The sequence below is a fragment of the Chinchilla lanigera genome, unplaced genomic scaffold (assembly GCF_000276665.1).
Source record: "Chinchilla lanigera isolate Chin_1 unplaced genomic scaffold, ChiLan1.0 scaffold00070, whole genome shotgun sequence".
Taxonomy (NCBI): domain Eukaryota; kingdom Metazoa; phylum Chordata; class Mammalia; order Rodentia; family Chinchillidae; genus Chinchilla; species Chinchilla lanigera.
The window spans coordinates 1,169,143-1,184,078 of NW_004955471.1; the positions used below are offsets into that span (position 1 = coordinate 1,169,143).

The 14,936-nt window shown below is 36.3% G+C and overlaps 1 protein-coding gene across 3 annotated transcripts in view; it reads left to right on the top strand.

The window, feature by feature from the left end:
• The window catches only part of Inpp4b (inositol polyphosphate-4-phosphatase, type II, 105kDa), a 353,691-nt gene that overhangs the window by 231,138 nt on the left and 107,617 nt on the right, over nt 1-14,936 (top strand). For all 3 annotated transcript variants that reach the window (XM_005400857.2, XM_005400855.1, XM_005400858.2), the window contains one exon: nt 2,691-2,894. In XM_005400857.2, the coding sequence (XP_005400914.1) occupies nt 2,691-2,894 (204 nt within the window). The remainder of the gene's footprint in view (nt 1-2,690; nt 2,895-14,936) is intronic.

Below are 14,936 nucleotides of genomic sequence, written 5' to 3' on the forward strand. Positions count from 1 at the left end.
GACCTTGCGCTTGCCAGGCAGGCGCTTTTGCCACTGAGCTAAATCCCCAGCCCTAAACTGATATTTTAAATGAAGTATTTCACCACCTTCACTATAGTATTTACACAGCCTTTCTTCTTCCATATAACATAGAATATAATCGGAGTTATAAAGGGAAAAGGGTTTTCACAAAATTCAGTAGGCAGCTCAGAGACATGGTCGCATGCTTCCCATGACCTCCACTTCACTGGAGTCTTCCAATGGTGAGGTCAATATGCAGATGTGCTGGGCTCCTCAGACTAACTCATTTTGACTGTAAAACTTTCAAAAGTTGTCAGTAGTGCTGGATAAGAAAATTAAGATTTTGCTGGACCACATGAATATTTATAATAGAATATTTAAATATTTTCGGCCATGATTTTATGCAAAACAAAATCTTTATGATCCTGAGAGCTCCCAAGAAGCCAGATAAATATTTCAGGATAGACATAGTAAAAGACCAGCTATTACTGTGTTTGTTTAACATTTTGTGACTTTGTATTTAGCTATCTGAAGCAAACTCTGGGTTGTACAATCTGGGTTGCAAGAATCTGCTTCATTATCTTTCTTGCTTTTGGTGGTAAATCACCGCAAATGAGATTTAAACAAATGAAGTGGAATCTCTGCATGTGTGCATGCTAAGGGGAGAAAATGATTACAAGTATTGTAGAAGATTTCATTGGGTGTGAATAGATATTCTGCTACACAGTAATGATGTAAGTACTGTGGAGTCTGGAGCTCTAGTTGCAGGAATTCAAAGACGGCAAACTGTTTTGTTCTAAAAATAAATCAAAAGAATATTGAAATCATCAACAGAGAAATAGTTCAGTTAAACTGAATGATAGTAAATTCATGGTTTAATATTTAAATTAATATTGATGGATTCGTCCATGCTATGTGAAAATTATGTAAATAACATATTTCCATTTTCCTATAACTACACTGACTTGCCAATTTTTCCATCAGTATTTTTTATACCACCCCTTCTCATTTTAACATGTCATTACAAACATCAAAGAACATTTCTCATGCCTTTTCGATATAAGCTGACTTTTGTTTTTCCCATTTTTTCCAAAAGTTCTAATCTTTTAGTATTATTTATTCAGTTTTCCATATTTTTGGTATCATTACCTCCAAAGTGAGCTTCCATATGACTACTATATTAACAGAGTGTTAAAAATAGCCAACACAGTTCAGCAGCAGAGATAGTTTCATGGGGAGTTGTGGGCACATTTAGTCGTGAGAACTGATAGATGTTCAGTACACATGGGTATTTGGAATTAGGAAAGACAGAAACATCTAGAGTGATGGCAGGTCGTGGGTGGTGTAGAATACAAGGCAACGCTACTGAGTTTGTTAGCGTGAAGCTTGTTCCATTTGTGCTGACAGTAAGAGATTGCACTAAAACAGATCACCACACATCTTAATTTCATCTGATGAACATGGAGGTCAACCTCTGGCTCCTTTGCTTCCAGCTGTAGGACTTTGTAATCTATTACAAAGAATTAACTTTGCAGCTATGACAAAGGCTTATTAGGCATTTATTTTGTACTAGATTTAGCTGATTTTCTTTAATTGATGGCATTCACAACAGAAAGATTTAGAGCTAGTTGAGTAAGCATCAGTTAAACAAGGCACTGTTAACTGCATATTGAGAATGCACCAAGGGATAATTACCTTGAGTTACAGCAATGGTTAAATTGGCATTATATCCAAGAGTGCCAAATTAAGTGGTGATGATATCAATTATTATTCAAGATAATACCATGTATTAAAGGGCTCCTGCTCAACAGATTTTGAAGAATAATGTGTTGACAGTATGGGTCAATCCTTATTTCTCTAAACAGATCATTAGACCACATGCATGTTAAGCACATTGTAATACAGAAAATCAATTATTGCACCCTCCAGTCTATTTGAGGGTGAAGCTATTAAACATTTCATCAGGAAACTGCAAAGTACAGCTGTAAAGTTCTTTATTGTTGGGAAGCCATCATCACTGTAGTACTTACTGGGTATTTACCACCAGCTTGTAAAATCTACCATGCCAAGTTTCACAATAATCTCATTAACACTGAGCGTTACTGAAAACAATTTGGTGGAGGAGACAGTTTGAGGGGTGATAACAAGACATAAAAGGCAGTTGTTTCCTAAGAAGACTGCTATGTCATCTCTAATGTTGAGGTTTGGGCACAAAGCTAAAAACCGTTTTCCTTACTGTTTTGTGAAATAGTGTGTCTGTTTTACTTTGGCCTTGAATTCTATCTCAAATAAAAACATACATAGTCTGATCACATTTTCTTTTAAGATGTATTTGGAGTTACTTGAAAGATGCACCAGGTAGGTGCTGTCCAAATGATTACCCCCAGTGAGATTCATTCCGAGAGACATGATTTCAAGCTGAAAGAGAGGAGGCTGAGGAGACAGATGGTGTTTATAGTGCTTTAAAAGCCTCAGCATTAACTTTAAAACAGAAAGACTCTAGGCCTTGGCAGCGTCCCCAAACCATACCATTTCTCATTGATTGGTATGAATCATTTTCTCTCTTTGATGCCAGTGCTTTTGCACCATACATACTACTTAAGTACCAACAAATCTGCAATTGACCTTTTCATAGCTGTATACCGAGATGCCTACCAGGGTGTTTCTAATCTTTGTCAATTTCTTTCCAGACAGAGCTTTTTGTGCATGCCTTCAAGGACCAGCTGGTGAGGAGCGCTCTTCTGGCTCTCTACACTGCCAGGCCTGGAGGGATCCTTAAGAAACCGCCCTCTCCTAAAAGCAGCCCAGAAGACAGCCATTCGCAGGACCAGCCCCCACCGATGAGGAGGCAGGACTCCATCCCACACCACTCGGACTATGATGAGGAGGAGTGGGTAAGTCTTCCGCACACCACTTTCTTCTCACCGTTTAGCCCTGAGAAATGCAGCTCACATGATTAAAAAAAAAAATGCTTTTCTACCAAAACAACTGGAAAGCAGTCATACTACAAATGACGAAAAACAATATGTAACACTTTTCCTTAGGGGGAAATTATATTTTGAAATTATATGTCTGATAAAATTTATTTGATACAAGATAGTTTTGGTATCAGATGAATCATATGTATAACTGAGAATATCACCAAGGCAAAGATGCCACAGTTATAAGACCCTGTACCATATTTCCTTATTTATTGCCCAACCTTGTAAAAATATTAAAATTACATTTCAGAAGAAAAGTCCAAAACCATCTGTGTTATTCCTACTTATATACAGCAAGTATTTTCACTGTTGCAATGCAGTGTTTCACTACTGGACATGCTTTAAAGTATTTGTATTTAAATTATAGTAGATATAAACTCTTAAATCCCTCTTGTGGATGCTTTTGGGCAGATGGAAGATGTTGCTACAGGTACTTTAGCAGTTACACAGCACATAGAAGCACCTAAAAAACAACAGCTAGTTAAAGAAAATAGACAAAAGAAGTAAACATGTGGGAGGAGCTTTAACAGAGCAAGAAGATCACGAAGGTGTAAGGTGGCAGGGAAGGCAATGAGTTAATGGTCATTGCATATTAATTACCCAAGAGCCCTCCAATGTATTTGCACATTTCCACAAACGTACCCACACACACACAGAGGGAAACATTTTGCTGTATCATATCTTTAACAAAAATGCGTGCTAGTGTATAAGATGTTAAGCCTTTCCTTAATAGTTTTCCTACCAATTTAGAATTTAAGAGTATTTGGGGAGGAAGGTATTTGAGAGAGGCCCAGATCTCTGAAAAAATTCCCATCGGAGTGGCTTTGAGGTGATGCTTGCTCTTTCTTTCTGTAAAATTTCCATCACAGGGAAAAAAGAGATGGACACTAAGGTGCAGATGCTGAATACGTGTTTGTTTTGCTGATTAAGATTCCATTTCTCCCACTGCAGCATTTTTAAAAGAGCAAATCTAATATTTCTCTCCTTTACCTTCACCTTCTTCAATTTATTCACAGCTCCAAGGCGCACATACCTCTTAACCTCTTGGAACTTCTGTTTCCTCAACTGTAAAATGAAAATAGCCCTGCTCTTATGATGATCATGAGATAAATGATTTATCTAGATGATGGTGCTATATTGACTGCACAAGCCTAGGCGAATTCATTGTTTATTTCATATTATTACATGTTTTCTCTTTTAAAAGTATGTAACTTAGACAATCTTATTATGAGAATCAATTTTATCCCTTCAGAAGTGGGAGAAAACATATATATGAATTATGGATTGTGAAATTTAAAGAGTTTAGGTAGATAAAGGAAAGGTGCTCCATGTCATTTAATTAACCTTTTTTTTGTTTTGTTTTGTTTTTTTGGTTTTTCTCTGGTACCAGGAACCGAACTCACGACCTTGTGCTTGCCAGTCAGGCACTTTGCCGCTGAGCTAAATCCCCAGCCTAATTAACCTTTTGACAAATAGCTACCATTAGTATACTAAATCAAATGAGGTTTATGGGCCAGGAGACTTTGTTTTCACCATTAGCCTTTTCCTGTCTTAGGGAGTCCCTTCCCCCACCCCTGTGTTAGTTTCATCTCACATTCAGAATTGTTTCTTTATTTCCTTCCCTCCATCTTTCCTCTGCTTTCATTGGTGAGCCCTTCAGTCTCATGGATGTTTCCAAAAGCGAGGCAAGTAAGGCTGGAGCTCGAAGTCCAGCAGTAAATTAAAATCTTTTAACAGTTTCAGGAAGATACTTAGAAGGGGAATAACTGGGTCAAATGGAATTGCTAGTTTTAGTTTCTTGAGAAGTCTCCATACTGATTCCAGAGTGCCTGTGCTCCTTTACATTCCCTCCAGCAGTGTAGAAGAATTCCTTTTTCCTGCAGCCTCATCAGCATTTATTATTGGATTTCTTGATGATACCTTTTCTTTCTGGTCTGTGTGTCTCTATCATGTATACCCATGTTTTTAGCAGCACAGTTCCTAATAGCTAAATCTTGAAAGCACCCTCTGTGTCCATTAATATATGAAAGGATAAAGCAAATGTATTATTTATAAACTGTGGAGTAGTACTGCATTGTAAAGAAAGATAAACTTGAGTGGTTTGTATGAAAATGGAAATACCTTGAGACCACAATAGTGAGTGAAATAAATCGGACACAGAAGCTTTAATACCTCATGGCTTCTCTTATATGACAAGTCCAAAGGCAGAAAGAGTGTTAAAGACAACCTGCATCTCTCTATGTGTCTCTTTTCATATCTCTTACGAACCTCCTCCAGAACCCAGGGTTTCTAAAAAGCATCTAAGTGCATTGTCTAAACTGACCACAATTACAGGAAAATAATCCCACTCTCAAGAGTTAATTCTTTCTCCTCTTAATATATTGCTACCTTTTTTGCAAACAATAACTAAGTTTGACTGGAATATATATTCTTGTTGATTTTCCTTGGCAACTACTTAGTAATCCCTTTTATTTAGACAGAAAAATTCACCAGAGTCATCCACAATTAACATTATTTTTAGGGCTTTATTCACCTTTGATAAACTGAGTAAATCCAAAGAAAATGTAGCTAATGGAAAATGCCTCTAGAGGCTGCTATTAAATGAATTGGAAATGCAATTTTGGATATAACTTTTCTTAATTAGTTCTTATAAAGTTACAGTGCTGACTGCAAATATAGTTAACTTCTGGAAGCCATCAGTGTTTTAAATTAATATAACTGAGTTGCTGTGATATGAAATTGTCTTCTAAAAACTTAAGTTGATTTAGGGTTGTACATAAGATTATAGTAGCTCTATTTAAAAACAAACAACTTTGTTTTGCTTAATTTTGATAGTGACTATAACAGTTATAAAATTTGTATAAACTGCCCTTTGCTTCTTAAAATAAATATTTGGTAAGTCAGTTGATATTAATAAATTACTCTTGAGTTGGCTGATACATCAACAACTTTTCTTTTGTTCTTTCTTTTTTTTTGTTTTTTTTTGTTTTTTCTCCGGTAGCGGGAACCGAACTCATGACCTTGCGCTTGCCAGGCAGGCGCTTTTGCCGCTGAGCTAAATTCCCAGCCCCAACAACTTTTCTTTTGTGGTCAGGAAAAGAAATCCCTGTTGACTCTAAATTGTAAGGATGCCATTCTGGCTTGAACTTGTTTTGTACACAAAACTGATAATATAAGAATCTAGATAATAATTATCCTGTCATATGGCAGAGATTTAAACTAAAATGATCACTTACAAAACATGCCTGTTATTTGCTGAATTTTACTTTTTAATTGATTGCACGATTCAATCAGGTTTATTCAATTCAGGTTGATTTTTGTAAAAAGTTAGTAAGCAACTAAACTCCAGAGGAAGCAATGGGATTGTATGACATTCTGTGTCAAGAAATAGACTAGCAAAGCATTCTCTACCCTTCTTCCAGGGAAGATGACATATTGCATTTCTTTCTTTGCATCTCTAGAGCAGATGCATCCAGCAGCTGGGATTCCAAGATTAGTTTGTCCAGAATGTAAAAGCCTATCATAGAACTAAACTATTAGGTTGACCCAGTTTTTGTGGCTTCTAGCAATTATACTGTTCTCTGCAATACCATGATTTAATATCAGCGTTATTACATTGATGAATTTTGTTCCACATTTGCCTATTCCCATTCAAAGAAATTGTTGAAAAAAGTAAGCTTCTAAGACTTTAAATTCTAATCCATTATAACAAAATACAGAACTTCAAAGCTATTCTTATTATCTAAATATATTTCAAACACATTTTTAATTGAACTGTAGTTTTATATCAGACATTTCAACACCCAAGTAACTCAATTAATTTCTCCCTTTATGTTGCAAACATAAATCAAATTTTAAATTTTAGTGCCCATAAGCTAAGCTAACATTTACTATTCTTTATTATGATAAATGTGTTTTTGTCATGGAAAGCAATTAATGATCCACATTAATCTATAATAATATTATGGACTTTAGAAATAGTATCATAAATTCATAGTAATATTTATGTCAAACAACCTATTAATGAAATCCACATGTAACCTGGAAATTTTTGAGACATTTCTGTAAATGAGTATTTCAAACAATTGTGTTTTACAATAAGATTTATTGAAACCATTTCTTGATAGTTTTCTTACCAACATCATACTGTTTGCTCTAGGGAAAGTATGAAACCCCAGGAGTGATGGGATTAGGGTTAGAGCTATATAAATATAGATTGCCATAATTGACAGCAGTAAGTGTATCTAGTTGCAGAACATTGCTAACTGCTTAGGACACACACGTCTACCGAGGTGCCTCCAAAGACAATCTATAGGCATTGATATTCTGAATCTCTATTGTCAGCTACTGTGTCATCTTAGACCTGGCTTAGAGTGAAAAGAAAAAAGAGAAAGAAAAAGGAAAAGAAAAAAAAAAATAATTTCAGACTAACTATCATTCAGGGATACCTAGGCAAATAGACATTCAAAAGATATTTTGTGTAGTTCTACATACCATGTGAAAACATTACATCTACATACAGTGTGAAAACTCATTTTAATAAGAAGGAAAGTAATCATTATCATTCTTTAGAAGTAATTAATTCTCATAGATTGTCTGATGCTAACCTATGAATAAACTCTTTTAAGGCAACTGCTTATTGTTACCTACATGAGTAATATATCTAACAAAATACAACCATTTATTTTCAAATTCCATCATACTGTGCATATGTGTGTATTCAAATCCAAATGATTTTGAATAATAGAGGGTTATCTTGCATTCCATACACACACACCCTCATGAATACTGAGTTATAACAAATTGCTTACATGTCTGTTTTTATGTGTTTATGAACATTATAAACTCCTAAAGGGAAATGCAATGTCTTTTTCACTGTTGTAGTCCCATAGTTAGTAGAACACATGCACATAAAAGGTACTCAATACACTTTTATAGATTAATGACTTTGAAGTTTGTCCTCACTTTCTGATTCCTCACTTCTTATTTTGAAAAAGGCAATGTTTAAATTTATTATAACACTATACCATTTCCAGGACCCTTCTTTCCCTCCAGAATTCATAAATTCTTTTGAAGATTTGACACCCCTCTACCAGTGAAACATACCTATTTATATCCTCCTTTTTATGATTCTTATTTCCAATCTTAACCAATACCAAGATAATTATTCTAGCCTTTTTCAAAATATTCCCCTCAGTGCATATTTCCCAGTGTCTTAATCCACTCTGTGGTGAACAGTCAAGTCATCTTCAAATATCTTTCAATATGGAGGCTGGTGAAATTCAGATAGACCCAGAACATCATAGATGACAGAAGCCAAGAACATGATTAGTTAAGGCCTACCAGAAGCCTCTAGAAAACCAGGGGTAGCAACTTAATGTTCTTTGATGATTCATACGCAGCTGCAAAAGTCCTGGTTACACAGACATAATTTCTTTACATGTTTCCAACAAATATAAATTGGAAACAACTGGTTATATTTTGTTCTACCTTTTTCTTTTACATCTCTAAGTCACATACAATAGGGTTGCTTGGGTTTTGAGTTTTTCAATGAGGAAGCATCATTCAAAGCAGTCACTGTCCCAATCAGAGAAAGCAGGCAGAGACAGGGAGACTTAGGCCAGTTTTTCCCTACATGACAGCAGAATGGGGTCTATCATCTCTTTTCTTGATAGATAGGAACCACTCCTGAACTTCTCCAGTCCATTTCACTCAGGATAAATGTGCTTAGAATACTTATCCGACATTAAAGTCAACAAAAGACAATTAAGCAGAGTTCATGATGGTCCATTAAAATGCACAAATGTTCTATTAAAGAAGAGAAACCCCAAATGAGAGCTTTATGTGCATGCATATTCATGAAATCCTGCCCATTTCTAGATTTTCCCATATCTAGATAATACTGTCACCTTCAGTTCCCTGTTACATAGCATTTACACGGTGTTATACATATGGGTCCAATGTAATTCTCTGAGTTGGTGTAAGAATAGGCGAATGGATGGATTGGCTGAATCAGCAGCTACAATTAATCACATGTTTTAACAAAGACATTTTAGGCCTACTAATGTTGTGGTGATTGTCCTTGTCCTTGGTTTTATGTTGAATATCACCATCTCTTTGAAGTACTTTCCTAACTCATTCAGTGCCTTATTCAAGGCCATATATTCTGATGAATATCTAACTTTCATATACATATTTACAAATGTATGATTATATTAAAACATGGGCCATCAGACTTTACTAAGTTGTATTGCTAATAATGAGATACTGTTCTCTAAACAAATGATTTTAGATCCCCTCAAATTTAGTTACTAAATAAAAGAAATAATGAGATATAAACTATAATGAGATAAGAACCATTGACTAGATATATGAGAATAAATTTAGTTAATATATCCATCCCTGAAAATGGTTTTATGCAACACACTAACAGGTACTATATAATTCAACCAGTTGTGTCAGTATATAAAGGTGTGGATATACCATTACATTATATTCAGTTATCAGTATGAAACTTAAAAGTTAGTCAACCAGTGTAATTTTCCCAATTTTCCTTAAACCAATATTTTACTTGGGGCTGGGGATTTAGTTCAGTGGCACAGCGCCTGCCTGGCAAGCACAAGGTTGTGACTTCGATTCCCAGTACCAGAAAACAAACAAACAAACAAAAAATTTTACTTAATATTTTCACTAAGCTTAAAGCTGTAATATGTTGCAGTAATAGGGTGAACTCAGCCATTCAGAGTAGGAGCCTGGCTCTAACTTCAACTTAAAGATGCATGTAATAAGAGCTTCTTATGTTTATGTCATCATTTCTTTTTACTCCTAAGTAGCACATTATTCAGTCAATCAAATTATTAAGTCAATTAACTGTAACTAGCATGCTTCAATGCTATAGGGGACTGGAATTTAACAGCAATGTCATCTAATTCAAGCAAGATGATTAGCACTCAAAATAGAAGCAGAGATTTTAAAATTTATTCCAAAAAATCCCATGCCTGTGATTCATATTAAACATATAAAAAATATTCAGAGAGATTGTGTCACAGTTGAAAAGGATAAATTATTCTGTCCTTTTTTCTTTCATTTATTTGCTTATTAATTCCTTCTTTACTTATTACCTAGTGGGAGAGTAATAGAACTCAAAAATAAAGGGATTAACTAGTAAACCATTTCCTTCATACAGCCTACTCTCTATTACAAAGAAGAAGGTATGTTAAGGAGGGAGAGAGTAGCATGAACAGTTCATGGAGGATCGTGAGACCTGAAAGTGAGACACTTGAGATTAATGGGACGTGAGGGAAATATCATTGTAGGCATAAAAACCAGCACATGTCACCATAGAAATAGGTCCTCCAAAGTGTCCTTCATATATCTGATGCTAAGTACTGAGCATACATTTAGCAAATGCTTAACAAATGTATGTTGAGCTACTTTAACATGTTTTAAGACATCGAAGTGACAGATCTGGATAGTTTCTATTTTGATAACAAAGGAGAAATAGCAAGGTCTACAGAAGTACCGAGTTGGCTCCAGCCTGACAGAAGAATGCAAAGCTAGCTGCAGGATTAACCCTGATTTTGATCAGAAGTGATGAAATAGGCGTGGTGATCAATGAAGATGAATGAGACGCTCATGGATAGATCCAACTGACATCTGGACAAGACCCAAACCAGGGGAATGAAAAGAGGTCACTCCTGGAGAAATAGTAACTGTCCTAATCCATTTGGCTGGCTAAGGACTGAATTTCCGGGTGAGAGCAGGAAGGAATTTTGAACTGAGTGATTATTTGGAAATGAAAGTCAAGGACTTTTACATGAGTAACTAAATTGAAGTTAAAGCAGAAAGATCAATAGGAAGCACAGTTTGGACAGTATCATGTATTGTGATGGATGGCACAGACCTGTGTTCACTACTGGATGTGTACAAGTATGTGTTTGAGGACATTATATCAACAATACAGTGAATGTTTACATTTTAAAATCACAGTAAAATATGTATTGCAATTACATCCCCTCAAATACTCCCTCTCACTTTAAATTCATTCTTTTTAATGTTCTTGACACTCTGAAGCAGTTAGGAAGTTCTCTTTTGTGAGTATCTTCAATTACACGTGACTGCCTCAATGTCCTGAATCAATTCAAAATATTTGCCTTTTGTGATTATTTTGAGTTGGGGGCCAGCCAGAGTTCTATAGCACCAGATCAAGGGAATAAGGTGGATGAGTATGCATCCTAATGTTTTCATTTGGCAGAAATTACCAAACCAGAAGCAACATGTGACATGTTGTATTGTCATGGTAGAAGATGACACCCTTCACCCTATTTTTCAGGCCACGTTCTACACACATGATTTCTTCAGTTCTCTAATAAGCATTATAATATTCCGAGTTCATTGTAGATTTCCTGGGTACAAACTCAGCTTGTGCAATTCCAATAGAATTCAAAAACACCATCAGCATCACTTTGATGTTGGATCTTGATTGATGTACTATTTTTGCACAAGGAGAAGGGGTATTTCCTTTCAACTTTGGTCTCAGGATAATAACCGTAGACACAAGTTTCATCTCCCATGATGACATTTCTCAAAATTATGGGATCCAAAGGATCACAATTCTGGAATTCTGATAAAATTTATAAAATTTCATGTTTTTTTCTTTTTTCTTTTTTTTTTTTTTGGTTTTTCTCTGGTACCAGGAACCAAACTCACGACCTTGCTCTTGCCAGGCAGGCACTTTGCCGCTGAGCTAAATCCCCAGCCCCCAAAATTTCATGTTAATGCATTGCTTTTGATCCACAATTTACTGCACACTTCAAGAGGCACCTTCTTTCACAACTCATAGTTGACTTACTACACCAAACAAGTTGAAACTCTTCACACACTGTGCCTAAGGTTTAACGCTGAACTTTGCATACTGATGATCCTGAATGGGATGACACTTAACAGTATATTCACATATTTTGGTAATTGTGATCACATTTTGTATCTTGAACCTTACATGTGCCATTGGCACCATGGAATATCTTCTGTGCGACTGCTTCTACCTAATAGTCTGAGTAAAGGTAGGCTTCAAATAGAAACGCTACAGAGCCATGGAAACCAGAATTGCAAAATTGAGGAACTTTCCAAGTACAGAGCAAGGTGCTTTCAGTCATCGTAAGAATAAAAGTGAAGCTTCTTTTTTAAAAATGATGTTGGCCTTGTTAATTCACTATTTATAGTCAGTATTCAGAAATTGGTAATGAGAAGTGGGAAATCATTCATTGGAATACAGATTTGACAGGGCTATTTTAGGCCACCGTATCAGCTCTCCTTGTCAAAAGTTGGCCCTAGACAAATTGATCAGCTAAGCATTTCTGAACCTACTTTTACTGCTGATCCAAAGCACTCAGGGTTTCTCTTGATACCAGGGTTATAGCCACGTGGCATGCTGAGTAAGCGCGGTGTCCCCTATAATAATGCCTCACTCTGCCAGCTCCAGTGGCTCTCTGACTACTTACTGTTGTGTCCTTCAAATTGTTCGAAACATAATACAATGGTTGGCCTTTATGTTAGTTCAGATCCTAACCCAGCAGTAAACTGAGGCCTAGATCAACACCTGAGTAAGAGTAGGATCATTATTGGTACTAGTTCCTCACTCACTATGTTTCCTCTCTCACCGAACACTTCATCTCCAAGGAAAAGGTTTATAGTGCACAGTTCATTAAGGTTAAAGAAACTGATTAAAGCTAAGTCTCTATTTCATAAAGGTTTGATTATAACCTCCAACTTTCCCTTTCTTTCATGTAGCAGGAGACCCATAGGATAATGGTTATCATTTCCGGTGAAAGGCTCACCCCACTTTTTCTCTGATAAGAACTGGTAGTTTGTAGCCCTTGTCAGGGAGCAGGAAAGCTAAACAGATTGAAGAGAGAACTCAGGTATGCAAGGCTCCCCATTGAAAATTCTGTCCCATCCAGTTTTAACATTCTAGTTTCAGAATAATTATCTTATAATTCATCGCCTTCATAATTGAATTACTATTTTTCCTCTTTGTAACCCATTGCAGTCATGCAAATTTCTCTGGGGACTTGATCTTGATCTTTGCTCGCTTACATTCTTTTTTTTGTTTTTGTTTTGTTTTGTTTTGTTTTTTTCCCGGTGCCAGGAATCAAACTTACCACCTCGCGCTTGCCTGGCAGGAGCTGTGCTGCTGAGCTAAATCCCCAGCCTCACTTACATTCTTCAGTCAAATAGAAGAAACCTGGGCCCAGGGACTGTTCCATCCCTACTACCCTGACACTATTGAGCCCAGACTTATGTGTAACCTTCCTATCCTCTCTAGGATCTGTTGTTGGACTCATTTCAAATCTCAGACCATGAAAGCCTAATCCTGCTTCTGTGAGATGACATTCACTTCTGTCTGACCCTTCCTGACTCCCTCCGTGTAGCATGTGGTACTGCGTACCTCAATTCTGTAGGAACTCAGTAGAAGAACCAAGTCTTCAGCGTCAAACAGAATGTATTTCATTTTTTCCATTTTAATGTTCAGTGTCTTTCGACATGTCTTACCTGAAGTTTCTTCATTGCTTTGAAAACTGAGTAAAAAATACTAAACTTATCAATAGTTGTAAATACAACAGGAGCTAATATGGATGTGCCAGATGAATAGATATTTCCTGTCCTCAATCTCTTTCCGAGTTAGAGTCACCCCATGCCCCCTTCCCATATTTCTCACTCTTTCCTGCCTTTTTTCCTTCCTTTCTTTCAACAAAAGTAACTGAGAGCTGGGGCCTGCACTGTCTTGTGAGGAAAGAACTCTTAAGTAGCTCAAAGTGTAATTTAAAGAGGCACAAATCAATAACTTTACTCTGTGCAGGCTATAAAAGAAGCCCTAGTAAGACCCAGTGTTCTGTCATCATCAGCGGGGTCTGCTTCTTTTCTAAATGAAAAGGAATACAATAGGTCTTTGTGGGATAATATTGTGGTCCGTCCCTGAACATACCTCCAAAGAAACTTTATGCATTAATTGTATTTGAGCATTGTACAAAAGAGCTGCTCGTTTCTCACTCCGAGCAAATATTCTTCCAGATTCTGTATCCTCTATGCATCATAGCTATATATTTTTCTGCTGTTTACCTTGAAACCTTTACTGAATAGATGATCTTGGCCAATGAATACACTTTACTATGCTGCTTAGGCCAATAAAACTCTGTCTATTGGCTATAAAGGTTCCTATTTGTATAAGTAAAATCCTACACCCTGTGGCAATAATGGTGAACCAAGTGCCAAACTGTCACCCAAAACCCATTTCTTTATCACAAAATGCTAACACTACAATTAAACCTTAATATAGAAGTTTTGGTTTAGAAAAACAATTGTACATTCACATTTTTGTCTTAAAAGAAAAACACAACAACATGCATGCCATAGGTCCACCACCACTGCCCCATAGTATCTCAAAGGAAGAACAGTGTATGTGTGAATGTCAAATTATCTTCTAAATACTTTTTGTGTGCTCACCAGGTGAGTGATGCCTACCCCTTCAGATTGTTTCCTCTCATGCCTCAGCATCCTTCCTGGATAGGCGAGCCTCCTGATCCCTCCTGGCTCTGTCTACCTGAGAAGTGCCTTCACTTCAATTTCCTGGGCAATGGGCACAAAATGATGTACTTTACAGATGTCACTGATATCTTAATTTCCCTTACAGGGGAAACACTTTCAATTCTTTGAAGGAAAGATCTGCCTTTAGGAAAAGATTGGTATGATTATCCATGATTAATATTATACCTTCCATTTAAGATTATAGGGTAAGAGAAAGAAAGATTGACTCATTTAGGAAGCTACTAAAAGCTGGATATGATTGTGCTGAATTGTAATAATTTTTCGGGAGCTTTTACAGAAATCACAGTGCAGTATATGGCCACCACTGCAGCCTAGTAAGGCATGTGAACCAAAAATTTTTCCAAATTATAC